At 36.9% G+C, this 27,340-nt stretch overlaps 1 protein-coding gene across 1 annotated transcript; it reads left to right on the top strand.

The window, feature by feature from the left end:
* The first annotated feature begins 7,527 nt into the window (after positions 1 to 7,527).
* Positions 7,528 to 26,149, top strand: SUCNR1 (succinate receptor 1). Its single transcript, XM_049710223.1, has 3 exons — positions 7,528 to 7,773; positions 10,323 to 11,956; positions 23,034 to 26,149. Exons 2-3 carry the CDS (start codon positions 11,954 to 11,956, stop codon positions 23,985 to 23,987), a joined length of 957 nt encoding a protein of 318 aa, XP_049566180.1. The 5' UTR covers positions 7,528 to 7,773; positions 10,323 to 11,953; the 3' UTR covers positions 23,988 to 26,149.
* Positions 26,150 to 27,340: the final 1,191 nt, after the last annotated feature.

Genomic DNA, 27,340 nt, shown 5'->3' with positions numbered 1-27,340 from the left:
TTAAAATTAATAATTGCATCAGTGAGTATGTCGTAGAGACAAAGAAACTAATACAAGAGAATCATATCACTACATGTTTTACTAGTGGAGACAGGTAATTTTAAAAATTTAATTCATAACACAATCAGAGCACTTAGCTCTCTTAATGAACATACTTCTCATACTCCAGGGAATTTTAAAAATCTCTCAATTCAATTACAAAATGCTCAGTGAGATTCAACCATACTGATTTCTTGTTCTATATTCCAAGGGTAAATAATGTATTAGAACAAGCAAGAGGTGCAAGATGGGGAGTGGTTAATTAGCATCCAATTCAAAGTGCTTATAGGTACATCAAAACAATGAACTAGCTGTTTTTTGTTTTGTTTTGTTTTCATAAATAATGCAAAATTTTCCACGAATCAAGCAAATTTGTACAAAATACAATAAATGTGACTGGAAAAGACTGAGTAGTTGTATAGCCAATTAGATGAATAAATTATTTCAATATTTCAGGCAAGCTCTCCTTTTTTAATCAAAAAGGCTGTGCCTTGGTCAGTGATAGTTAAGAATGAAAATTGTCTCCAGAATTTTACATAAATGTTTGAATTTCATAACAGGAAAACAAGACAACATTATTTCTGTAGGGAGACACTGATGATTAATGCTTACCATATATCAAAAAAAAAATTAACTGTTGGAATTTGAGTATAAACTGAAAAATAAAAAGTGAGTTTCTTGTGTTTCTAGACTATTCCTAGTTCAAAACACTTAGAATCTTTTCAGCTATAGACAGATATTTTAACAAGTAACATATTTAATTCAGCAGAAAACAATTCTTTTGAGTTATGCTCAGAAATAAACATAACACATTTTATTCAGTGGGATAAGAAACAAAGAAGCAGCAATGTTGTACAAAATCACATTATTCATGTGACTCTTACATGACAAGGATTTTTATATTAAGTAGAAACAAATTGCTTTGCCTCAGCTGGAATGCCCATCCTGGATGGACTACTTTCCATAGTAAAGTAAATTTGGTCAATAGAAGGTTTGTTTGAATTTTAGAATCTGGAAGAGTTTAGAGACAATCTACATATACCCTCTATTATGTTTTCTGTTTTTCTGTTCTCTTAATTTCTCTTTTCCTATCCAAACCCATTCTTTGACTGTTGTACACCTGAAACTGACACAACATTGTAAATCAACTATACTCCAATAAAAATTAAAACAGAACAACAACAACAACAAAAAACCCCATTGTATGAACAGAGAAATAGCCTTTGGTAAATCCATCTAGCACAGCAACACCAAAATAATATCTTCCTCAATAATCTTCTTGATTCATTTCAACCCCTTTGAGGTTGTAATGTTATTATTATTACCTATAAAGGTTTGGTAGAAAAATTGAATTGAATTAATTGTCCTCTTTCCCTGCTTGTGATTTCTTGATGATCAGTGTGACCCTTAGACAAGCTTGTTTTCCACTCAGATTTGTTCACACTGTTAAAAGAAATGTCTTATAAACATGACTAGGGCTATTGCTAGTAGAATCGTCCCATAAACACCTTACTTATTTTTTTTAATTTTTATTAATACATTTATTTATTTATTTATTTTTATTTTTGGCTGCACTGGATCTTATTTGCTGCCCTTGGACAGCGAGTGGGGGCTACTTTTCGTTGCGGTGCACGGGCTTCTCATTGCGGTGGCTTCTCTTGTTGAGCAGCACGGGCTCTAGGTACGCGGGCTCAGCAGTTGTGGCACGTGGGCTCCAGAGCTCAGCCCCAGTAGTTGTGGCGCATGGGCTTAGTTACTCCACGGCATGCGGGATTTTCCCAGACCAGGGCTCAAACCCATGTCCCCTGCATTGGCAGGCGGATTCTTAACCACCGCACCACCAGGGAAGCCCAACACCTTATTTATTTTAAATGTGTCTAGTTGTCTGATTTCTTATGTAAAATGTCCTATTCTCTTTAGTTGTCAGATTTAAAAACTTAAATTTGATAACCAATAAATCTGAAAATTAGTAATTAAACTTAGTGTTAGTTTTAAAATTATTTTTATTAGGTTAAAACACATGAAATTGCCATATATAAAGTAAAAATTACCCAATGTCAGTCACTTTATGTTTTGACCTGATATTTTCTCCTTTACCATGAGAGGGACAGAATAAGAGTCAAAGGCTTGGGTTCAGGAATCAGACAAGCCTTCAAATTATAGTCCAGTCATTTACTAGCTGTGTGACTGTGGACAATTATTTAACCTTTATTTGGCCTCAGTCTCTTCATCAGAAAATTAGGAATATAATCATATGCACTGCATTAAATTCTTGTTTTTCTTTGAAGTTTTGAAATTTATTTTATTTATTTTTTATACAGCAGGTTTTTATTAGTTATCTATTTTATATATATTAGTGTATATATGTCAATCCCAATCACCCAATTCATCACACCACCACCACCCCTATCACTTTCCCCCCTTGATGTCCATACGTTAGTTCTCTATCGGTGTCTCTATTTCTGCCTTGCAAACCAGTTCATCTGTACCATTTTTCTGGGTTCCACATATATGTGTTAATAAACGATATTTGTTTTTCTCTTTCTGACGTACTTGACCCTGTATGACAGTCTCTAGATGCATCCACGTCTCTACAAATGACCCAATTTCATTCCTTTTTATGGCTGAGTAATATTCCATTGTATATATGTACCACATCTTCTTTATCCATTCATCTGTCGATGGGCATTTAGGTTGCTTCCATGTCCTGGCTATTGTAAATAGTGCTGCAATGAACATTGGGGTGCATGTGTCTTTTTGAATTATGGTTTTCTCTGGGTATATACCCAGTAGTGGGGTTGCTGGGTCATATGGTAATTCTATTTTTGGTTTTTTAAGGAACCTCCACACTGTTCTCCATAGTGGCTGTATCAATTTACATTCCCACCAACAGTGCAAGAGGATTCCCTTTTCTCCACACCCTCTCCAGCATTTGTTTGTAGATTTTCTGATGATGCCCATTCTAATTGGTGTGAGGTGATACCGCATTGTAGTTTTGATTTGCATTTCACTAATAATTAGTGATGTTGAGCAGCTTTACATGTGCATCTTGGGCATCTGTATGTCTTCTTTGGAGAAATGTCTGTTTACGTCTTCTGCCCATTCTCTGATTGGGCTGTTTTTTTTTAATATTGAGCTGCATGAGCTGTTTATATATTTTGGAGATAAATCCTTTGTCCGTTGGTTGGTTTGCAAATATTTTCTGCCATTCTGAGGGTTGTCTTGTTGTCTTGTTTGTAGTTTCCTTTGCTTTGCAAAAGCTTTTAAGTTTCATTAGGTCCTATCTGTTTATTTTTGCTTTTATTTCCATTACTCTAGGAGGTGGATCAAAAAAGATCTTGCTGTGATTTATGTCAAAGAGTGTCCTTCCTATGTTTTCCTCTAAGAGTTTTATAGTGCCTGGTCTTACATTTAAGGCTCTAATCCATTTTGAGTTTATTTTTGTGTATGGTGTTAGGGAGTGTTCTAATTTCATTCTTTTACATGTAGCTGTCCAGTTTTCCCAGCACCACTTATTGAAGAGGCTGTCTTTTCTCCATTGTATATTCTTGCCTCCTTTATCAAAAATAAGGTGACCATATGTGCATGGGTTTATCTCTGGGCTTTCTATACTGTTCCATTGATCTATATTTCTGTTTTTGTGCCAGTACCATATTGTCTTGATTACTGTAGCTTTGTAGTATAGTATGAAGTCAGGGAGTCTGATTCCTCCATCTCCATTTTTTTCCCTCAAGACTGCTTTGGCTATTTGGGGTCTTTTTTGTCTCCATACAAATTTTAAGATTTTTTGTTCTAGTTCTCTAAAAAATGCCACTGGTGATTTGATAGGGATTGCACTGAATCTGTAGATTGCTTTGGGTAGTATAGTCATTTTCATAATATTGATTCTTCCAATCCAAGAACATTGTATATCTCTCCATCTGTTTGTGTCACCTCTGATTTCTTTCATCAGTGTCTTATAGTTTTGCGCATAAAGGTCTTTTACCTCCTTAAGTAGGTTTATCCCTAGGTATTTTATTCTTTTTGTTACAATGGTGCATGGGATTGTTCCCTTAAATTCTCTTTCTGATCTTTCATTGTTAGTGTATAGGAATGCAAGAGATTTCTGTGCATTAATTTTGTATCCTGCAACTTTACCAAATTCATTGATTAGCTCTAGTAGTTTTCTGGTGGCATCTTTAGGACTCTCTATGTATAGTATCATATCATCTGTAAACAGTGACAGTTTTACTTCTTCTTTTCCAATTTGTATTCCCTTTATTCCTTTTTCTTCTCTGATTGCCGTGGCTAGGACTTCCAAAACTATGTTGAATAATATTGGTGAGAGTGTACATCCTTGTCTTGTTCCTGATCTTAGAGGAAATGCTTTCAGTTTTTCACCATTGAGAATGATCTTTGCTGTTGGTTTGCTGTATATAACCTTTATTATGTTGAGGTAGGTTTCCTCTATGCCCACTTTCTGGAGAGTTTTTCTCATAAATGGGAGTTGAATTTTGACAAAAGCTTTTTCTGCATCTATTTCTGCATCTATACTGTTTTTATACTTCAATTTGTTAATATGGTGTATCACATTGACTGATTTGCATATACTGAAGAATCCTTGCATCCCTGGGATAAATCTCACTTGATCATGGTGTATGATCCTTTCAATGTGTTGTTGGATTTGGTTTGCTAGTATTTTGTTGAGGATTTTTGTATCTATATTCATCAGTATATTGGTCTGTAATTTTCTTTTTTTGTAGTATCTTTGTCTGGTTTGCTATCAGGGTGATTGTAGCCTCATAGAATGAGTTTGGGTGTGTTCCTTCCTCTGCAATTTCTTGGAAGAGTTTGAGAAGGATGTGTGTTGGCTCTTCCCTAAATGTTTCCTAGAATTCACCTGTGAAGCCATCTGGTCCTGGACTTTTGGTTGTCAGAAGATTTTTAATCACAGTTTCAATTTCAGTGCTTGTGATTGGTCTGTTCATATTTTCTATTTCTTCCTGGTTCAGTCTTGGAAGGTTATGCCTTTCTAAGAATTTGTGCATTTCTTCCAGGTTGTCCATTTTATTGGCATAGAGTTGCTTGTAGTAGTCTCTTAGGATGCTTTGTATTTCTGCAGTGTCCATTGTAACTTCTCCTTTTTCATTTCTAATTTTATTGATTTGAGTCCTCTCCCTCTTTTTCTTGATGAGTCTGACTAAAGGTTTATCAATTTTGTTTATCTTCTCAAAGAAACAGCTTTTAGTTTTATTAATCATTGCTATTGTTTCCTTCATTTCTTTTTCATTTATTTCTGATCTGATCTTTAGGATTTCTTTCCTTCTGCGCACTTTGGTTTTTTTTTTTTGTTGTTGTTGGGTTTTTTTGCTCTTTTCTTCTTTCTCTAATTGCTTTAGGTGTAAATTTAGGTTGCTTATTTGAGATGTTTCTTGTTTCTTGAGGTAGGATTGTATTGCTATAAACTTCCCTCTTAGAACTGCTTTTCCTGTATCCCATAGGTTTTGGGTCGTCTTGTTTTCATTGCCATATGTCTCTAGGTATTTTTTTATTTCCCCTTTGATTTCTTCAGTTATCTCTTGGTTATTTAGTAACGTATTGTTTAGACTCCATGTGTTTGTGTTTTTTACATTATTTTCCCTGTAATTGATTTCTAATCTCATAGCGTTGTGCTTGGAAAAGATGCTTACTATGATTTTAATTTTCTTAAATTTACCAAGGCTTGATTTGTGACCCAAGATATAATCTATCCTGGAGAATGTTCCATGCACACTTGAGGAGAAAGTTTAATCTGCTGTTTTTGGATGGAATGTCCAATAAATATCAATTAAATGTATCTGATCTATTGTGTCATTTAAAGCTTGTGTTTCCTTATTAATTCTCTGTCTGGATGATCTGTCCATTGGTTTTAAGTGAGACGTTAAATTCCCCCACTATTATTGTGTTATTGTTGATTTCCTCTTTTATAGCTGTGAGCATTTGCCTTATGTATTGAGGTGCTCCTATGTTGGGTGCATATATATTTATAATTGTTATATCTTCTTCTTGGACTGATCCCTTGTTCATTATGTAGTGTCCTTCCTTGTCTCTTGTAACAGTCTTTATTTAAAAGTATATTTTATGTGATATGAGTATTGCTACTCCAGCTTTCTTTTGATTTCCATTTGCATGGAATATCTTTTTGCATCCCCTCACTTTCAGTCTGTATGTCTCCCTAGGTCTGAATTGGGTCTCTTGTAGACAGCATATATATGGGTCTTGTTTTTGTATCCATTCAACAAGCCTGTGCCTTTTGGTTGGAGCATTTAATCCATTCACGTTGAAGGTCATTATTGATATGTAGGTTCCTATTACCATTTTCTTAATTGTTATGGGTTTGTTTTTGTAGGTCCTTTTCTTCTCTTGTGTTTCCCACTTAGAGAAGTTCCTTTAGCATTTGTTGTAGAGCTGGTTTGGTGATGCTGACTTCTCTTAGCTTTTGCTTCTCTGTAAAGTTTTTGGTTTCTCCATTGAATCTGAATGAGATCCTTGCAGGGTAGTGTAATTTTGGTTGTAGGTTCTTCCCTTTCATCACTCTAAATATATTGTGCCACTCCCTTCTGGCTTGTAGAGTTTCTGCTGAGAAATCAGCTGTTAACTTTATGGGAATTCCCTTGTATGTTATTTGTCATTTTTCCCTTGTTGCTTTCAATAATTTTTCTTTGTCTTTTTTTGTCAGTTTGATTACTGTGTGTCTTGGCATGTTTCTCCTTAGGTTTATCCTGCCTAGGGCTCTCTGCTCTTCCTGGACTTGGGTGGCTATTTCCTTTCCCATGTTAGGGACGTTTTCGACTATAATCTCTTCAAATATTTTCTCGGGTCATTTTTCTCTCTCTTTTCCTTCTGGAACCCCTATAATGAGAACTTTCTTGCATTTAATGTTGTCCCAGAGGTCTCTTAAGCTATCTTCATTTCTTTTCATTCTTTTTCTTTATTCTGTTCCATGGCATTGAATTCCACCATTCTGTCTTCCAGGTCTCTTATCCATTCTTCTGACTCAGTTATTCTGCTACTGATTCCTTCTGGTGTATTTTTCATTTCAGTTATTGTATTGTTCATCTCTGTTTGTTTGTTGTTTAAATCTTCTAAGTGTTTTTTCTTTAATTCTTCTAGGTCTTTGTTAAACGTTTCTTGCATCTTCTGGATCTTTGCCTCCATTCTTTTTCTGAGGTCCTGGATTATCTTCAGTATCATTATTCTTAATTCTTTTTCTGGGAGGTTGCCTATCTCCACTTCATTTTGTTGTTTTTCTGGGGTTTTATCTTGTTCCTTAATCTGGTACAAAGTCTTCTGCCTTTTCATTTTGTCTATCTTTCTGTGAATGTGGTTTTCCTTCCACAGGCTGCAGGACTGTAGTTCTTTTTGCCTCTATTCTCTGCCCTCTGGGGGATGGGTCTATATAAGAGGTTTGTGCAAGCTTCCTGAAGGGAGGGACTGCAGGTGGGTTGAACTGAGTTTTGCTCTGGTGGGCAGAGATCAGTAAAAGTCTAATCTGCTTGTCTGCTGCTGCGTGGGGCTGGGTTCCCTCCCTGTTGGTTGTTTGGCCTGAGACAACCCAGCACTGGAGCCTACCTGGCTCTTTGGTGGGGCTAATGACACACTCTGGGAGGTCTCACACCAAGGAGTACTTCCCAGAACTTCTGCTACCAGTGTCCTTGTCCCCATGGTGAGCCACAGCCACCCCTGCCTCTGCAGGAGACCCTCCAACACTAGCAGGTAAGTCTGGTTCATTCTCCTATGGGGTCACTGCTCCTTCCCCTTGGTCCTGAGGTGGACACTACTTTGTGTGTGCCCTCCAAGAGTGGAGTCTCTCTTTCCCCCAGTCCTGTCGAAGTCCTGCAATCTAATCCTGCTAGACTTCAAAGTCCTATTCTCTAGGAATTCCTCTTCCCATTGCTGGACCCCCAGCTTGGGAAGCCTGACGTGGGGCTCAGAACCTTCACTGCAGTGGGTGGACTTCTGTGGTTTAATTGTTATCCAGTTTATGAGTCACCCACCCAGCCGTTATGGGATTTGATTTTATTGTGATTGCACCCCTCCTACCGTCTCATTGCGGCTTCTCCTTTGTCTTTGGTTGTGGGGTATCATTTTTGGTGAGTTCCAGTGTCTTCCTGTTGATGATTGTTCATCAGTTAGTTGTGATTCTGGTGCTCTCTCAAGAGGGAGTGAGCACACGTCCTTCTACTCTGCCATCTTGATCCAATCCCCCCTGCATTAAATTCTTTTGTATATTAAAGGAATTAATAAGCACAGTGTTGTTACAGAGTGAGTGCTCAAAAAACCTTAGTGAAAGTTATTAACATTGGATTTAATTAATATTTTGATTGTCCTACTGTTTTCTTTTTCTTATTGAATTTCCTGATTGGTGCCCCTGGTTTATATTATATTTATATGCTCTTGCATTCATAGCTCATTGCATTTTCATATATTATCTCATTTGATATTATGGACATTATGAGTTTTATGGGGTAGGAATTATTATCTCCCTTTTCCAAACAAGGAAACCAAGTTTTGTTATATTTTCACAGAGCGCACAGTGAGTAAAAGGCAAAACCACGTGAGAATTCACTAACCTTTTTTCACCAAGCTTCCTTTTATAAGGTCATTTGGAATGGATATTCCTGGGCAGCAAATATTCTAACATTGATGGCATTGGATTGACATGATCATTCTGAGGAAGTCTTCTCATTTATTACAAACATCTGTAATAGCCAGAATTTATTTAGCACTTAGTATATACCCCATACTACATATGTATAAACTATGTGCTTCTACTATCTACATAACAACTCCATGAGACTGGCACTCTTATAGTCCCTGATTTACAGATAAGAAAACTGAGAGCTAGTAAGTGGTGAAGCCAAAGTCTGAAAGGAAGAAGTTTGTTTCCAGAGCTGGTGCTCTTAACCAGTACACTGTATTACCTCTTAGTAAATTATACTGCAAACTTACTGCTTTCAAAGTTTCATTTCTCCTCAACCAGTAAATTTCAACATGTCACATTGTTTCTAAAACAAAACAAAATAAGACCAAAACCAAAAAAAAAAAAAAAAAAGAAAACCCCAAAACACTGTCCCCATTGAAATTTTGAGTGCTGAATAGAAATATTTCCTAGGAGGTTTGTACTCTCACAGGCAAGACTGCTACATAATTTGCAGAGTCCAGTGCAAAATAAAATTAGAGGACCCTATTTTAAAAAGTTATTAAGAATTCCAATTAGAATGTGACAGTAGAGCATTAAATCAAGTATGTTGTCCTGTGGAGCATGAGACCCTGTGTGACTAAAAGGTAGTACACCCATGACATGGGCCTAAGCAGGGCCCATAACCCCGTACCTGGCCTTGGCCCAGCACATCTATCCTATTGTAGGCTCCAATAAGGCCTTGTAATGGAACAGAAGCACTGGAGACCTCTTATTGAGTCTGTCTCAGAATTACTCTAGTTTTTGCAATGAGAGCTCCCTGAAGCAATGGGACCGTTGGTGAAGTAAGACTTGGGAGGGAAGCAAGGCTACCAGATCTGCTGTGAGAAAGGAGAAGCAGAGACCAGATTTCATCTTAGCAGTCCAGAGTGAGATAGTGGTCAGGATGTGGGGAGAAGAAAGAGGAAGTTCTGGGGAACTCCCACTATCCCACAAAGAGGGAATCACCCTTGCCTCCCATCAGAATGGTGGCAGAAACCTGTAAACTATATCCATTTATCTTGGTCATTTGGTTGGGGGTCCATGTTAATTTGTTTAAAATTAGTAAGGCTGGCACTGGCCATTCAAATGCTTTGCTTTTTGCACTTTTAAAGTTGTAGACAAAGAATCGTTTTTAGTCTTCCTTCTAAAGGTAGAAAAGAGTTGCATTTCTGAAAAATAGTTGTCATTCATTTTTTTAAAAATAAATTTATTTATTTATTTTTGGCTCCATTGGGACTTCGTTTCTGTGTGCGGGCTTTTTCTAGTTGTGGCGAGCAGGGGCTACCCTTTGTTGTGGTGCGCAAGCTTCTCATTGTGGTGGCTTCTCTTGTTGCAGAGCATGGGCTCTAGGTGCTCAGGCTTCAGTAGTTGTGGCACGCGGGCTCAATAGTTGTGGCTCAAGGGCTCTAGAGCTCAGGCTCAGTAGTTGTGGTGCACGGGCTTAATTGCTCCACGGGCATGTGGGATCTTCCAGGACCAGGGCCCGAACCTGTGTCCCCTGCATTGGCAGGTGGATTCTGAACCACTGTGCCACCAGGGAAGTCCCAGTTGTCATTAGTTTTTTGTTTTTTTTTTTTTGCAGTATGTGGGCCTCTCACAGTTGTGGCCTCTCCCGTTGCGGGGCACAGGCTCCGGATGCGCAGGCTCAGCGGCCATGGCTCACCGGCTCAGCCACTCCGCGGCACGTGGGATCTTCCCGGACCGGGGCACGAACCTGTGTCCCCTGCATCGGCAGGCGGACTCTCAACCACTGCGCCACCAGGGAAGCCCCCTGTCATTAACCTTTGATCTTTGATTCAATCTGTGGTGTACATCAAAAGTATTGTCATTCTGTATTGGAGGCAATCAAGAATTAGAGCAGGTTTGAATCAAAATACATAGGTTTAGCTCAGGTCCCTCTCCTTACTGATTCTGTGATCTCGAGAAAGTTAATTAACCTCTCTGAGCCTCAGTGTTTTTTAATCTGTAAAGTGAGAAAATTTTAGAAATAATAAACAACCTCAGAGGATCTTTATAAGTATTCAATACATAAAGGTGCTTAGTGCAATACCTGGCACATCACAAGAATTCAACAAATTATAGAGACATTATTTCATATAAATATGCATTTATGAGTATACTTGTATTTCATGTATATATATACTTTTAAGTATATAATATAGGTAAATAAATACATATGTGTGTATACTTATAAAATATATTTTTTAGGTTTCTGAGTTTTGAGTTCTTGTATATCAGAGAAAGGGAAATACTTGGCTAGGAGGACTGGCTGCAATAATTTCTTTTGGGGCTTCTGTCTGTCACTGCCAATTGAACATTCAACTTTTATGGCATTCATATTAAATTACTACTGCCTGCACAATTAGGAACTTTTTCAGCATCATCCCAATGCTTCAAATCAAGCAGACTGAGTGTTTACTTGAGTATAAATCTAATATAATCCTCAGAAAAAGCCAGGTGTGTTTCCTGTTTGAAGTGGTGGTTATGTGTTTCCAGGTGTTATGCAGAGCATTGATTGGGATGCATAAATTGTCTTCTATTGAGGTTATCTTACTTAACTGCCACCTCTCTCCCTAATCCCTAGCTACCTGATGTATTTTTTATATGTCTCTTGTTTTTAATCACTGAAAATAAAATGGGAAATACCTTAAGCTCTAGTATCCCTTTTGATAGTACACTGACAGCATATATTCAGCTTTGCCTCCAAAATTTCAGTTTTATAGTTCCCTCAAATTTGTTGAAAACAGCTGTTTAGCTATTATATGCCCAATACAGAATTTGCCAAAATTTGCGAATTTGAAAAATGAAGAAAAAAGAGAAGCAATTGTAAACCCAACACAAACAGTGCTTTACCTTTTCTTATTATTTAAATATGCAAATGAACATGGAAATAATGAGTGTTTCTCTGTTGTTTTGCTAGTGAATGGAATAATTTCAACAGCAGTCTTTTTAAAACCTATATGTGAAATGTGTTTCCCATGAAATGAGTCATTTGTTTTGTGTCTAACCTTCTCAGGAAATTCGCTTACATGAACATCTGACTTGGAGGCTTGACTGAAGAAATTTCTCCTGGACTTTTGAATTATTAATCTTGGCTGCATGATATGCAAATCAGTCTGCACTAACTACGGCCAGCAGCACAGCACTGGGTCAGAAGCTGTGTCAAGTGGCTGGTAAAGAATTTCTGTCAAGGGATCAGGGCCTTCTGACACAATGGTAAGCTCTGATGCAACTCATGTTGTCAGGTATATAAAGTAATGCTAGACCTCCCAATAGTTAAGGGTTTCTTTTAAAAGTGTCCTGTGAACAATTAAGGTTTTAAGTAATGTTTAAATGAACTGTCTGAACTGTCATTTGTAAGTACATGTAGAACAGCAAAAGAAAGGAAGTCATAGTTGTTTCCTCATTTATTTTTTACCAAATTTTGTCTTGTTTTAATTGCCAAATTCTAAATTTATTTTATTATTATTTTAATAAAATAATTTATTTTATTAATTTTATTTTATCAATAAATATTAAATTTATTGTATTAAATTTAATACTAAATTTATTTTATTACCAAATACTAAATTTATTTTATTAAGTACTAAATTTACTTTATAATTTATTTTATAAATTTTATTAAATTAATTTTATTAAATTTATTTTATTTACTAATGTCTTGGTAACTGATATTTCAACAAAAAGAGTAATTGGATTTACTTCAATACATATAACTACTTATAGAATGTAATTTAAAGTTTCTAAATCAGATGAAAGAATCTAGTCTATAATATTTGCATGTTCAGAAAATAATGTGTTAGAGGAAATTTTAAGACATTCCAGAAATGAAATTTAGCATTTATGTTTGTAAAAATTACATTATTCAAGAATATATATAGTTCACCAAGGAAAAAAAGAAAATTGCAGAAACTATTGCTATTACACCTTTCAGAACTTTTAATAATTGGTGAAGTACTTTTAAAGAACTTCATTAACACACAAGTTGATACCATACTATCACTTTTTAATATCTTGATTTCTGATGTAATTTTTGGAATATATAAAAATATATTAAAAATGAAGTCATCAATATTAAATGATTGTATATTTTTAGTGTAAATATTTTCATTCAGTTTATCAATGAAAAATTAATTTGTTTATAAATTACTCATTGCTATATAAACTTGTAGTTAAGAATTAAAATTTTATAAATGTTCTTTGTTTAATTGTGATGATTATAAGAAAAAGCAGTTTAATAGCTAACAGACTATCAAACATATTTTTAAAGTTAAGTTTTAAAAATGTTCATTTTTAAAAGGCTGAATACAATTAAAGTGAAAGAAACATTATTCCTAAATTAAAAATGAGAACTACTGATCTGCTTATGTAAGTAAGTTGAATATTATTTATAGTTTAATACCTCTAACAGGTTTGGATATATTTTTATAAATATAATTAAAGAATTCACTTTAATTGCCAATATCTAAAGGAAAAAAACTGTTAAAAATAATTAATCCAAATCAGCTATAACCTATTTATTATGATTTCTATTTTCTAAAAATTAAAAATATAACCACTACAAAGCAGGAGAGAAATATTAATTTTTCATGAGAGAAGTTCCTCTTCAACAGGAATTTTGGTTAAAGGACTAGCTTACTTCATCAATTTGTAGAATTGTGATGGCCACACTAAAAACACATGCAGCTACAAATATCATCCAATTTGAAATCTAAAAACTGTGGGTCCTGGTGAGGTTAAATTGGTTTGCAAATATTAGACAACCTTACCTTTATAAAACCACAAATTACTAATATTGGACTTAGAAAAATTATTTTAAGAATGAAATAAATGTATCAAAAAAGCAGATTATAAAACATCATAAAGAGTATAATATCATTTTTGTAAAGATAAATTCAAGTATATATCAAAGTGTAGGAGGGTATCCAAATATTAAGAATGGTTGGTTATAGAAATTTTTGATTTTTTTTTTTTTTTTTTTGCCTATCTGCTTTTTCTGAGTGAGTGTTACATAATAACAGGTGTTTTTAAAAGTTATTCTTTAAAAAATGAATGAAGCAACCACTCGAAGCAGGACAATGGTTAGTCATTCACTTCCCTTATTCTAGATGTGGTGTTCTTTATCCCTGCTACCTCCCTTAATCTCTCAATCCCAGTGGATGGCTCAAAAGCAGAAGAATTCTCTGTGGCATCAACATGGCCCCTACCTGCCCGAGTGGTAGCTATTGGTAATCTGGCTTCTAGTTATACAAGTCTTCATGGATGTATTTTTCTTCTATGGCAGACAAAGCTTTAGGCTACACATAAGTTACTGACATAAGTCAGTACATTTAAGAACTGACTAGGCAGAAAGATAAGAATTATGACTAGAAAAGGAGGAAATACGAAAATAAAACAAGTAAGTTTCTTGTCATAATGAGACTTCCTATTGTCTTAATATTCATTTGAGTGTGTGCATCAGAGTTTTGAGTATTCCCAAAATAGAGTTGCCTAGAACTGAGCCTTGAGAAACTCCAATATTTACAACTTGGGCAAAGAAGGATTAGACCATAAAAGAGTCTACAGAGAGAGGAAGGAGGACAAGGAGATTGCCATGTCATAGAAGGCAAGGAAGGGAGAACTTCCAGAAATGGTGGAATGGGAAGTTGCTGGGAATAGAGTAAAAAATAATATTGAAAAATTACCAGTGAGCTAGAAACTAAAGCCTATTATTATTTTTTAAAAGACCATTGACCTTCAGCTGTATTCCTAAGAATTTTTAATATTGTACATGCTGATCTGCAGAAAAAAATAGGAAGTCCAGATAAACCAAAAGGAGAAAGGACACAATAAAAATTATCTGGAATCTCATCACTAGGGATAAAAGTATTAATACTTTGGTACATGTCCTAAGCTTTCTAAGGTTTATTAATTTCAGATGTAAATTTCTAATTTTTTTGTTAATTTTAATTTAAAAAACTGATCTTAGAAGATATATATATCAAATTTTACCTTCTACAACAATATGTCTAAATCACAGCTATCACTACTCCAGTTGCCAGTTTTGAATATTTGTCATACTATATGCAGCATCATCTTTTATAGGGAAATAGAGCAAGGAGCTTAATTTGGTGGATTTACTACTTATCTGACCTTGGAGGAAACATTTATAAAGATGTTTTGTAAACAGTCAAGTGTTTATATTCCTCTTTCCACTGAGCAAGCATTTACAGACCATCTACTTACCTGGTAGTCACTGTACCAGGTGTAAAAGGTAAACTCTGAGTAAGATAAAGTTGTGAGAAATGCTAAGAGCAAGATAAGTATACAATGTGGCAGTGAGGGGGTGCTAATTAGACTAGGGAGTCAGAGATCCTATCTTGGGAAACCCACACTGACACTGAGGTCTGAAAGAATTGTAGATGTAAGACAGTATGTGATGGAGCAAGGATCATAGGGGGAATATGTCAGAGAAAAATTCAATGAACTGAACATTAGGAAAGTTGTCTGTGCATTCAAAGAGCAGGAAGAAAGATGAGAAAGGAGGAGAATAATACCAGGTGAGGCTGAAGTGGAGTCCAGGAGCCAGACCATGCAGGCCTTGAAGTCTCATTAAAAATTTTGGACTTTATTCCTTAGACAGTAAAAAATTATTGAAACGTTTTGGTTGAGTAGAGTAATATGATTGGAATTTTGATTGTAGTTTTTTTTAAGATTGTTTAGCTATCATGTTGAAGGTAGATTAAAAGAGGGCCAGAGAAGATGTGAGGAGACCATGGAAGGATATGGTATAGTCCAAGATGATAGTAGCCTGGATTAGAATGGTGATGAAGGAGATGGAGCAATAGTGGTGAATTGGAGAAATATCCAGACATTATAGTCAACGAGACATGGATAGTTTAGTTGTTATTGGAGGTGAGCAACAGATGACTTCAAGGATGTTGCTTGGATATCTGAGGTGACCACCTGGGTAAATGGTGTGGCCATTCACTGAGTTAGGTGGAGGTACAGCAAGACTGAGAAGGAAGTTGGAGAGCTTATATAGGATTTCTGGAGGTAGAGGTACTTCTGAGAGATCAATCCGTGGTAATAAGTATAAACCAGTAGAGCTTATAAGACAGGTCTGTGCTGGGATAAACATTGAGAGGTTGATACGTGGATGGTCATTAAAGAGAGAAAGTGGATGAGATCATCCGGGCAGAGCCTAGATAAAGAAGGAGTTCAATACTGATCCATTAGAGATATACATTAGAGATCACTTTTTGTGTCGTACATTCTCTGGGTTTGGATGATGCATAATGACAAGTATCCACCATTCCAGCATCATACAAAATAGCTTCACTGCCCTAAAAATCCTTTGTGCTCCACCTAATCATCCTTCCCTCCCTCCCCCTAAACCCCTGGTAACCCCTGATCTTTTTATTATCCTTATAGTTTTACGTTTTCCAGAATGTCAAAGAGTTGGAATCACAGAATATAACCTTTACAGATTGGCTTCTTTCACTTGGTAATATGCATTTAAGGTTCCTCCACATCTTTTCATGGCTTGCTAGCTCATTTCTAGAAATTCGGCCACCACATGGCCTCTGACTGAGGTCTCTCCCCAATAATCCATTCTGCTCTCAGACTAATCTTAAAATACCACTTTCATCACCACCTAGTGGTTCCCTGTTGCCTGTCTCAGCAAGTCTAAACAATTGGCTTCACTTTTTATGATCTTTTTATTTATTTATATATTTATTTATTTATTAAGCTCTTTATTGGAGTATAATTGCTTTACAATGGTGTGTTAGTTTCTGCTTTATAACAACGAGAATCAGCTATACATATACATATATCCCCATATCTCCTCCCTCTTGCGTCTCCCTCCCACCCTCCCTATCCCACCCCAGGTGGTCATAAAGCACTGAGCTGATCTCCCTGTGCTATGCAGCTGCTTCCCACTAGCTACCTGTTTTACATTTGGTAGTATATAGAATTCCGTGCAACTCTATGGCTTCGTCCCAGCTTACCCTTTCTACTCTCTGTGTCCTCAAGTCCATTCTCTACATCTGCGTCTTTATTCCTGTCCTGCAACCTTGTCTTGTTCCTGATCTCAGTGGAAATGGTATCAGTATTTCCCATTGAGAATGATGTTGGCTGTGGGTTTGTCACATATGCCCTTTATTATGTTGAGGTAAGTTCCCTCTATGCCTACTTTCTGGAGGGTTTTTATCATAAATGGTGTTGAATTTTGTCAAAAGATTTTTCTGCATCTATTGAGATTATCATATGGTTTTTCTCCTTCAATTTATTAATATGGTATATCACATTGATTGATTTGCCTATATTGAAGAATCCTTACATTCTTGGGATATACCCCACTTGATCATGGTGTATGATCCTTTTAATGTGCTGCTGGATTCGTTTGCTAGTATTTTATTGAGGATTTTTGCATCTATATTCATCAGTGATATTGGTCTGTAGCTTTCTTTCTTTGTGACATCTTTGTCTGGTTTTCGTATCAGGGTGATGGTGGTCTCGTAGAATGAGTTTGGGAGTGTTCCTCCCTCTACTATATTTTGGAAGAGTTTGAGAAGGATAGGTGTTAGCTCTTCTCTAAATGTTTAATAGAATTTGCCTGTGAAGCCATCTGGTCCTGAGCTTTTTTTTTGTTGGAAGATTTTTAGTCACAGTCGCAATTTCAGTGCTTGTGATTGGTCTTTCTGCTTCAGTCTCAGATGGTTGTGCTTTTCTAAGAATTTGTCCATTTCTTCCAGGTTGTCGATTGTATTGGCATATAGTTGCTTGTAGTAATCTCTCATGATACTTTGTATTTCTGCAGTGTCAGTTGTTACTTCTTTTCATTTCTAATTTTATTGATTTGAGTCTTCTCCCTTTTTTTCTTGATGAGTCTGGCTAATGGTTTATCAATTTTGTTTATCTTCTCAAAAAACCAGCTTTTAGATTTATTAATCACTGCTATTTTTTCCTTCATTTCTTTTTCATTTATTTCTGATGTGATCTTTATGATTTCTTTCCTTCTGCTAACTTAGGGGTTTTTTGTTCTTCTTTCTCTAATTGCTTTAGGTGTAAATTTAGGTTGTTTATTTGAGATGTTTCTTGTTTCTTGAGGTGGGATTGTACTGCCATAAACTTCCCTCTTAGAACTGCTTTTGCTGCATCCTGTAGGTTTTAGGTTGTCTTGTTTTCACTGTCATTTTTTTCTAGGTATTTTTTGATTTCTCCGGTGATGTCTTGGTTATTAAGTAGTGTATTGTTTAGCCTCCATGTGTTTGTATGTTTTACAGATTTTTTCCTGTAATTGAAATCTCGTCTCATGGTGTTGTGGTCGGAAAAGATACTTGATACGATTTCAATTTTCTTAAATTTACCAAGGCTTGATTTGTGACCCAAGATATGATCTATCCTGGAAAATGGTCCATGAACACCTGAGAAGAAAATGTATTCTGTTGTTTTGGATGGAATGTCCTATAACTATCAATTAACTCCACCTTGTTTAATATATCATTTAAAGCTTGTGTTTCCATATTTATGTTCACTTTGGATGATCTGTCCATTGGTGAATGTGGGGTGTTAAAGTCCCCTACTATGATTGTGTTACTGTCGATTTCCCCTTTTATGGCTGTTAGCATTTGCCTTATGTATTGAGGTGCTCCTATTGAGTGCCTAAATATTTACCATTGTTATATCTTCTTGGATTGATTCCTTGATCATTATGTAGTGTCCTTCTCTGTCTCTTGTAATAGTCTTTATTTTAAAGTCTATTTAGCCTGATATGAGAATTGCTACTCCAGCTTTCTTTTGATGTCCATTTGCATGGAATATCTTTTAAAAGCCCTTCACTTTCAGTCTGTATGTGTCCCTAGGTCTGAAGTGGGTCTCTTGTAGACAGCATATATATGGGTCTAGGTTTTGTATCCATTCAGCTAGTCTATGTCTTTTGGTTGTAGAGCTTAATCCATTTACATTTAGGTAATTATCAATGTGTATGTTCCAATTACCATTTTCTTAATTGTTTTGGGTTTGTTATTGTAGGTCTTTTCCTTCTCTTGTGTTTCCTGCCTAGAGAAGTTCCTTTAGCATTTGTTGTGAAGCTGGTTTGGTGATGCTGAATTCTCTTAGCTTTTGTTTGTCTGTAAAGATTTTAATTTCTCCATCAAATCTGAATGAGATCCTTGCTGGGTAGAGTAATTTTGGTTGTATATTTTTCCCTCTCATTACTTTAAATATGTCCTGCCACTCCCTTCTGGCTTACAGAGTTTCTGCTGAAATATCAGCTGTTAACCTTATGGGGATTCCCTTGTGTGTTATTGGTTGTTTTTCCCTTGCTGCTTTTAATATGTTTTCTTTGTAATTTTTGACAGTTTGATTAATATGTGTCTTGGAGTATTTCTCCTTGGATTTATCCTGTATGAGACTCTCTGTGCTTCCTGGACTTATTTCCTTTCCCATACTAGGGAAGTTTTCAACTATAATCTCTTCAAATATTTTCTCAGTCCCTTTCTTTTTCTCCTCTTCTTCTGGGACCCCTATAATTCAAATGTTGGTGCATTTAATGTTGTCCCAGAGGGAAGGGCACGGATGCGGGGCGGGCCTGCAGCGGCAGAGGCCTGCATGACGTTGCAGCAGCCTGAGGCTCACCGTGCGTTCTCCTGCGGAAGTTGTCCCTGGATCCCGGGACCCTGGCAGTGGTGGGCTGCACAGGCTCCCCGGAGGGGAGGTATGGATAGTGACCTGTGCTCGCACACAGGCTTCTTGGTGGTGGCAGCAGAAGCCTTAGCATCTCATGCCCGTCTCTGGGGTCTGCGCTGATAGCCGCCGGTCGCACCTTTCTCTGGAACTTGTTTAGGCGGTGCTCTGAATGCCCTCTCCTCGCGCACCCCAAAACAATGGTCTCTTGCCTCTTCGGCAGCTCCAGACCTTTTCCCGGACTCCCTCCCAGCTAGCCGTGGTGCACTGGCCCCCTTCAGGCTGTGTTCATGCAGCCAACCCCAGTCCTATCCCTGGGATCCGACCTCCGAAGCCCGAGCCTCAGCTCCCAGCCCCGCACGCCCTGGCGGGTGAGCAGACAAGCTTCTCGGGCTGGTGAGTGCCGGTCGGCACCGATCCTCTGTGTGGGAATCTCTCCGCTTTGCCCTCTGCACCACTGTTGCTGCGCTCTCTTCCACAGCTCCGAAGCTTCCCGCCTCCGCCACCCGCAGTCTCCACCCGCGAAGGGCCTTCTAGTGCGTGGAAACCTTTCCTCCTTCACAGCTCCCTCCCACTGGTGCAGGTCCCGTCCCTATTCTTTTGTCTCTGTTTATTCTTTTTTTCTTTTGCCCTACCCAGGTACGTGGGGAGTTTCTTGCCTTTTGGGAGGTCTGAGGTCTTCTGCCAGCGTTCAGTAGGTGTTCTGTAGGAGGTGTTCCACGTGTAGACGTATTTCTGATGTATTTATGGGGAGGAAGGTGATCACTACGTCTTACTCTTCCACCATCTTGAAGGTCTCCTATGTCTTGTTTTTAAGACTGACAAAATGAGAGTGTCTAAATACTGATCAAAAGGATGCAGTTGAGGTGGAGAAGCTGAAGAGACAGTAAAGAGACAAGACAGATAACGTGTAGGAATCTTGAGAATTTGGGAATGAGTTGGATCTGGAGTAAGCCCAGAGGAATAGATATTCTCTGTTGTCACAGGAAGGAAGGAGGAGAGGACAGCAACGGAGGAAGGAACCAAAGAGTGGACACCCAGTGGACGGGCTCTGTCTCAGGGATTTGTAGGCAAAACTCATCCATGATGAGTAGGACAGAGGTTTAAAAAAATTGGAAAGGTATGACAATTAAAAATGTAATAAGTCGCGGGCAATGTGAGAGAGCAGTAGAATCACATAACCTCAAACACAGAGTGAAACCAATTTGCTTGGTTCTTCAGCATCGTTCAATGTGTCTGCTGCCTGAGGAAGTTCCGATCTAGCTTCTTCTAGTGTTGGACTTTGTGGCAGGTTGCCATGGAAAGCCTTGAGGAGAGGAATTTAGAGGAATCTCAGAGGAATTTAGGATGTTTTAAAGTAAGTGATTAAAAATAACTTATCAAAATATTGCATTTATCATATCTACAATTCCATGAATTATTTTTGTAAATAAAACACTCTCAAAGTAGCAGCGATCTTGGGAACTCCCTAGCAGTCCAGTGGTTAGGACTCGGTGCTTTCACCTCAGGGGAGCTCGGATCAATCCCTGGTTGAGGAACTAAGATTCCGGAAGCCTCGTGGCACAGCCAAAAAAAAAAAAAAAAAAAAAAAAAAAAAGTAGCAGGGATCTTCAACTGAAATAAAACATTTGAATTTGACAAAAATCAATAAAAGTTCTCCAGATGCCTTCATTACAGAAAATTCTGCTCAATGTTTGCATGCGTCCCAGAAGAGGCAGTTCAGATGCATTTGTTCTTATTTTGCTCTATTTACCAAAATACTATACTAAGAGCATCATTTGATTGCAACTAACACTCCGAGGCCTATTTGATAGGAAATTTTTAGAAAATTTAATTTTCAACCTTGCTTTTTTCTTACTAGAAATAAGTAGGATTTAATATTTCAAAATGGCAATCCAGTACATTTTTAAGAAATTCAATTCTTTAAATAGTCTATCTGACCACAAATAATCTTGCCTCTTTAAAGAGAGAAAGTGGCAGGTGAGCAAGACTTTTGAAGTTTGAATGAATCAGATTGCTTATTTTCATGGCCCCTATTCAGAAGGGGCTATGATTGTGGTCTATTACTAAATGTATGACCTTTCAAGACTCAGTGACTTTGTGTATAAACTGAAAGTAATAACAATCCCCAGTCCTTTATGTCACTGTATTAAATGAGATAATCCTCGGAAAGTGGTGAGCACAGTGCCTAGTACACTATAAGCTTTCAGTAAATAGTGGCCACTGGTATTATTATTACTAATATTTTCAGCTTCATATTTTAAATTTTTAAAATCATGTTTTAACACTGGAGTTGTACAGATTCTATTAAATGTTAAGAATACTATTTTGAGCACTATATTTGTTGCTAGGTCTGCCATAACAAAATGTTTTGGACTGGGTGGCTTAAACAACAGAAACTTATTTTCTCACAGTTCTAGAGGCTAGAAATCCGAGATCAAGGTGTCGGCAGGTTTGGTTTCTCTTGAGGCCTCTTTCTTTGGCTTGCAGATGGCTGTCTTCTGACTATGTCCTCACATGGCCTTTCCTCTATGTGCATGCATCCCTGCCGTCTCTTTCTCATCATATATGGACACAAATATATATGATCTCATGTAACCTTAATTACTTCTTTTAAGGTCCAGCTCCAAATATGGTTAAATTCTGAGGTACTGGGCTTTGGGGCCTCACCATAGGAATTTGTGGGGAGCACAATCCATCCCATAACAAGCATGCTGAAGTATGTAGTGAAAGATCACTGCGTGTGGTGCAATAGGCTGAAGGTCAAATTCTGGCTCTGGCATTTGGTGACCTGTGATTAGTAATTTAATTCTTCAACCCAGGTTGTTCTCATGTCTAGTAGGATGGAAGTGGGATTGAGATAAATGGATTCTTCTGAAAATTAGAGATAATATTTGTGATGTGCTGGGCATATAACATGTCAATAAATATGTTGTCTTGTTGCAAAAAATTTTTAAAAACTGGCGTGTTTTATAAACTTAAAACAAGCATAATCCTTTGTCAATATGAAAACATAATCAAAGCTATTAATATTGCAAGACTAGAGTTATAAGAATCCCTGTTTCCTCTTCTAGGTTATGGTTCAATTAAATTTAACTCAGAGGATTTGTTGAACAACTGTGATATGCTAGGGACCACAGTCAATCCTGAAGACACATTGAATTCGACTCTTCACTTACTTCACTGCACTTTCTCTTGGCCTCCTTGTGTTTGTCAAGTCCTCTATGCATGTTTCCACGTCTGGGCCTTTGCATGTGCTTTTCTTTATGTTTGATACTCTTTATCATTACCTGATATGCACTTATTTGATTATTTCCTGATTTTTCCCGAGAGTATAAATTATTTGAGATGAGGAGCTTTGTTTTACTCATGGCTGTCATCCCATGTCTAGCACATAGTTCAAAGGAACTCAATAAATATTTGTTGAAATAATATATTAGTGATATATATGTACATGATTATGTTTGTATACATATGCACTCCTTACTAATGTAACCAACTCTCTGCAGTTCAACTTTTAAGTGTTATTTGATGATGATGTTGATGCTGCTGAAGTTCTGCAGTTTTATCTTCAGTCGTAGTCTAGTGATTCATCCTTATATTTTCTCTCTCTCTTCTTTAGGCATGGAATGCAACTTGTGAAAACTGGCAGGCAGTGGAGGCTGCTCTGGAAAAGTACTACCTTTCCATTTTTTACGGGTTTGAGTTTATTGTAGGAATCCTTGGGAATACTGTTGTTGTTTTCGGCTACCTCTTCTGCCTGAAGAACTGGAACAGCAGTAACATCTATCTCTTTAATCTCTCTATCTGTGACTTGGCTTTTTTGTGTACCCTCCCCATGCTGATGAGACAATATGCCCAGGGAAAATGGACATATGGGGATGTGCTCTGCATAAGCAACCGATATGTACTTCATGCTAACCTCTACACCAGCATTCTTTTCCTCACTTTTATCAGCATTGATCGATACATGCTCATGAAGTATCCGTTCCGGGAACACTTCCTACAAAAGAAAAAGTTTGCTGTTTTAATCTCTTCGGCCATTTGGGGTTTAGTAACCTTAGAGCTCCTGCCCATACTTTCTCTTATAAATCCTGTTGTAGCTTCCAAACACACCAACTGTACTGATTATGCAAGTTCTGGAGACCCCAGTAACGTCCTCATTTACAGCATATGTCTAACCTTCTTGGGGTTCCTCATTCCTCTTTTTGTGATGTGCTTCTTTTATTTCAAGATTGGTGTCTTCCTGAAGCATAGGAGCAGGCAGCTCTCTACTGCTTTGCCCCTTGAGAAGCCTCTCACCTTAGTCATCATGGCAGTTGTGATCTTCTCCGTGCTTTTTACTCCCTATCACATCATGCGAAACGTGAGGATTGCTTCACGCTGGGGTATCTGGAAGCAGACCCCATGCACTAAGGCCACCATCAACTCCTTGTACATTGTGACTCGGCCGTTGGCCTTTCTGAACAGTGTCATCAACCCTGTCTTCTATTTCTTTATGGGAGATCATTTCAGGGAGATGCTGATGGATAAACTGAGATACCTCTTCAAGTTCCTTACATCCTTCAGAAGATGAGCTCACGGACTAACATTTTCATTCAGGGAAAACTGAGGTGCTTGTGTAACAGATTGTTTTACACAAGCAGCTATAGGCCAGTTAGCGTTTGATAACTCACAGACGTAAATCAGAGAGGGTCACAGATTTGACCCTGTTTTAAAGGCATGTTGGACCCAGGGTGTGTGAAAAGGAGAGGATGGGAAGTATTTATTGGTTTCTTGACCTAAGCATTGAAAGGAGTCGGACTAGCACCATCTAACGTTTGAGCACGTAAGTCCAAAATTCTAGGTGTTATAAGACCTTCTCAATCAGTGTACAAGGAACAGAAGCTGGATGAAGCAGCAAGTTGCCTGTGTTTAATCACTGGTCAGATTGTAAAAAAGACAATTTTGTTGGCACCATTCTGTATGTTATTCATACAATCTTATAACTTTGTGTGAGAACCAAGTAATAGAAGATTGGTCGTATGCTATTAAATATTGTTGCTAGAAGTGCTCTTGAGCATATTTAGAGTAAACAGTAACAACATGAGTAGAAAGCAATATAACGAGTTCAAGGATGCCTATATTTCTTTATATTGATCATGAATTGGGGTCAAGTTGTAATTTTAAGCCCTTTTTTATTGTATGGTTTTTAGTGAAAAGAATCCTATAAAATAAAAAGAGCTGGTTTAATAAAGAGAGCAATATGAGACGGTTTAATAAAGAGAGAGACATATTTGAGCTTGGATCTCAGGAGACTTGGGTATAAATGATTTTATGCGAATGCTAGAGAGAGATACCAAGGATAACTGCAAAAATTCCAAAGTCATAGAACAAAGCACCTACCAGGAAACCCAAAGCAAGACAAAACAAAACAAAACAAAAGTGAGCACACTGTTTTTATAATGAGTGTGCCATCTGGCATTTTATGATCACAATTTGATTGTCAGTGCATGGAAATATATTAAGTTCATTAGCCTTCCTGATCTTGATTAAGTGGTAAACTTTAAAATATATTAATAACATAAAACCAGCAAGTAAGAGGAAATGAAATGGTAAGACCAAAATTTGTTGGGTTATTTTCCCTTTCAGAAGGAAAAAAAAATCACGGTTTTTCCACCTCCCCACACACACTTTTTTTTTTTTTTGGTAAGCAATGGGATCATTTACAAGGACAACTTTATCTTGAGAAAGTGACTCACATCTTCAATGAGACATTTCCATAGAACATTACCTAAGACCATTGGAGGGAATGTTCTAAACAAAATGCACTATATGAACTTGCAGAATATATGGAACATTTATGTATATATCAATATAGATTATCTCAGGAGGGCTACTTAGACACCATTCCATGCCACAAAACAAATTTAGGGGAAAAAAATGAGTGCTGCATTAGCTATCTGAAGTCAAAAAGTATCACATAATAACTCACTTATTGCATGTAATAAAATGTGTGCATGGCTACATGTGTATGCTCTTTTCCTTGAGGCCATTAGCTGTAATGTGAAGGATAAAATAAGCATTATGAGAGCAAAGACATAAAATTCCATTGTCCTTCCTGTTTTGAGATACTCTGGTAATATTATATTCTGACATTCCAAAAACCCAAAATATTCCCATTGAAATACTGTAAAAACACATTACCCACAAAGGATTTGTTTTCCTACCTAACATTAGGCTTTAAAATATTTTTTCATGCTTTGTCTTTATTATTAATATTTTTAAAATGTCAATGTAATTTTACAACTGCCTGATAGTTAATCTTCTGAATTTTTTCATCAGAAAAGGCTGCAGAAAGGGTCTTAGGAAAGAAATATTTGCTTACCTGAAAATATTAGCAGATAAGCTTAGCAACATATAATTTAATTGCAATTTGTATTTTATGCATTGGTTTTCATTTGGAAAGATGAAATTCAATTTGCCTCACACCTATGCCAAGAAGTGGCAGGGGTAGACTCTTTTTAATAGTACAGTGAAATATTTTGTGAAACTATAAGCTCTTACATATATCTTTTAACCAAAATGTTAAGTAATTTTATAGCACATTTATCTTTTGTTTTGCTCAAATCTGTCACGTGGTAACTTAATCCTTAACAGACTAAAGAGACCTGCACTGAAATTATAAGAGCCACTCCATTTGCCTTTTGTACTAGGTGATTACAATCACAAACAATAAATAATGGAAATCCTTTTGCATTTGTGGTTTTCAAAGGAAATACTGTTGGATTTTTGTATCTTGTCTTTTATTGGCTCCCTAGTATCTTCGGAATCATGTCTAAACTACTCAGTCCAGCATTTTTCAGTCTGGACCCACCTATTCTTTGCACATTCTCTCTCGTTGCTTTTGTCACAAATTATACCCTCCAGCCAAAGATAGCTACTTCATTTCATTATATTTAGAACTTTCTTTACTGGGTACACCTGGATGCTCACCCTTGTTTTTTCATGCCCACATATAAAAAAAATCTAAGCCTTTATTAAGATCCATCTTATCTGTCACGTCATCTTAAAGCCTTACTTTTAGATCTTCTCCTCCCAAAATCTGGAAATAAATCTGCCTACCTCTAGGGCTTCAGACTACTTTTGAGTACTGTTTTTATAAAACACATTATTTTGGGCCTTATATTATAGTTGTTCAGATTCAAGTCAACTCTTAGGTCTGCTAATGGAAAAACCATATGTAACTTTTAAATTTAATTTTTGTTGTCTTCATAGCACCCAACAAGGTACATTTTAAACGATTCTTCATTATGAATGAATATCTTATAGAACAAATTAGAATTCAATGCTCCTTTTGAGGGTGCATATCAAGCTATTTTCTGTCATCACTACTTTTATAATGAATGCTATTTTATATGAAGGATAGAGTGTCTATACACAAATACATGTGCCAGCCGCCATTGCCCTGTCCCTTATATTTTCCTCTATAGTTTTTAGCATAGTTTTAATGAATGCTTAAGATCTGTGCCTGCTAGTTCCAAATCTGGGTCATGCTGAAGTTGGTCTCCATTGATTGTCTTTTCTCTTTAAGTTCTTTAAGTATGGGTGACAATTTCCTGTTTCTTCCCATCTAATAAATTTAACTATACTCTGAGCACTGTGAATAACACCTCGTGGAGACTCTGGATTCTGTTACATTTCATTGAAAAGTACTGATATTTTGTTTCATGGCTGAACTCAAACTCTAAACTCTGCAATCTCAGTTCAGCTATTTTAGCCAGCTTAGAAACTAAGCTGTTTAGAATCTACCCAGCACATCCATAATTCAGAGGTCAGCTAGAGACTTGAGCAGAGTTTATACACAAGATGTATATAAACTCGTCTGTAGGATCTTCCCCCACTTACTTTCCAGATGCTGAGTTCATCCTGAACTTGTCCTTTGCTTTC

Source organism: Orcinus orca, chromosome 5, assembly GCF_937001465.1.
Source record: "Orcinus orca chromosome 5, mOrcOrc1.1, whole genome shotgun sequence".
NCBI classification, from domain to species: Eukaryota; Metazoa; Chordata; class Mammalia; order Artiodactyla; family Delphinidae; genus Orcinus; species Orcinus orca.
The sequence above is the reverse complement of the archived record's forward strand: the minus strand, read 5'-3'. Positions and strand labels throughout refer to the sequence as shown.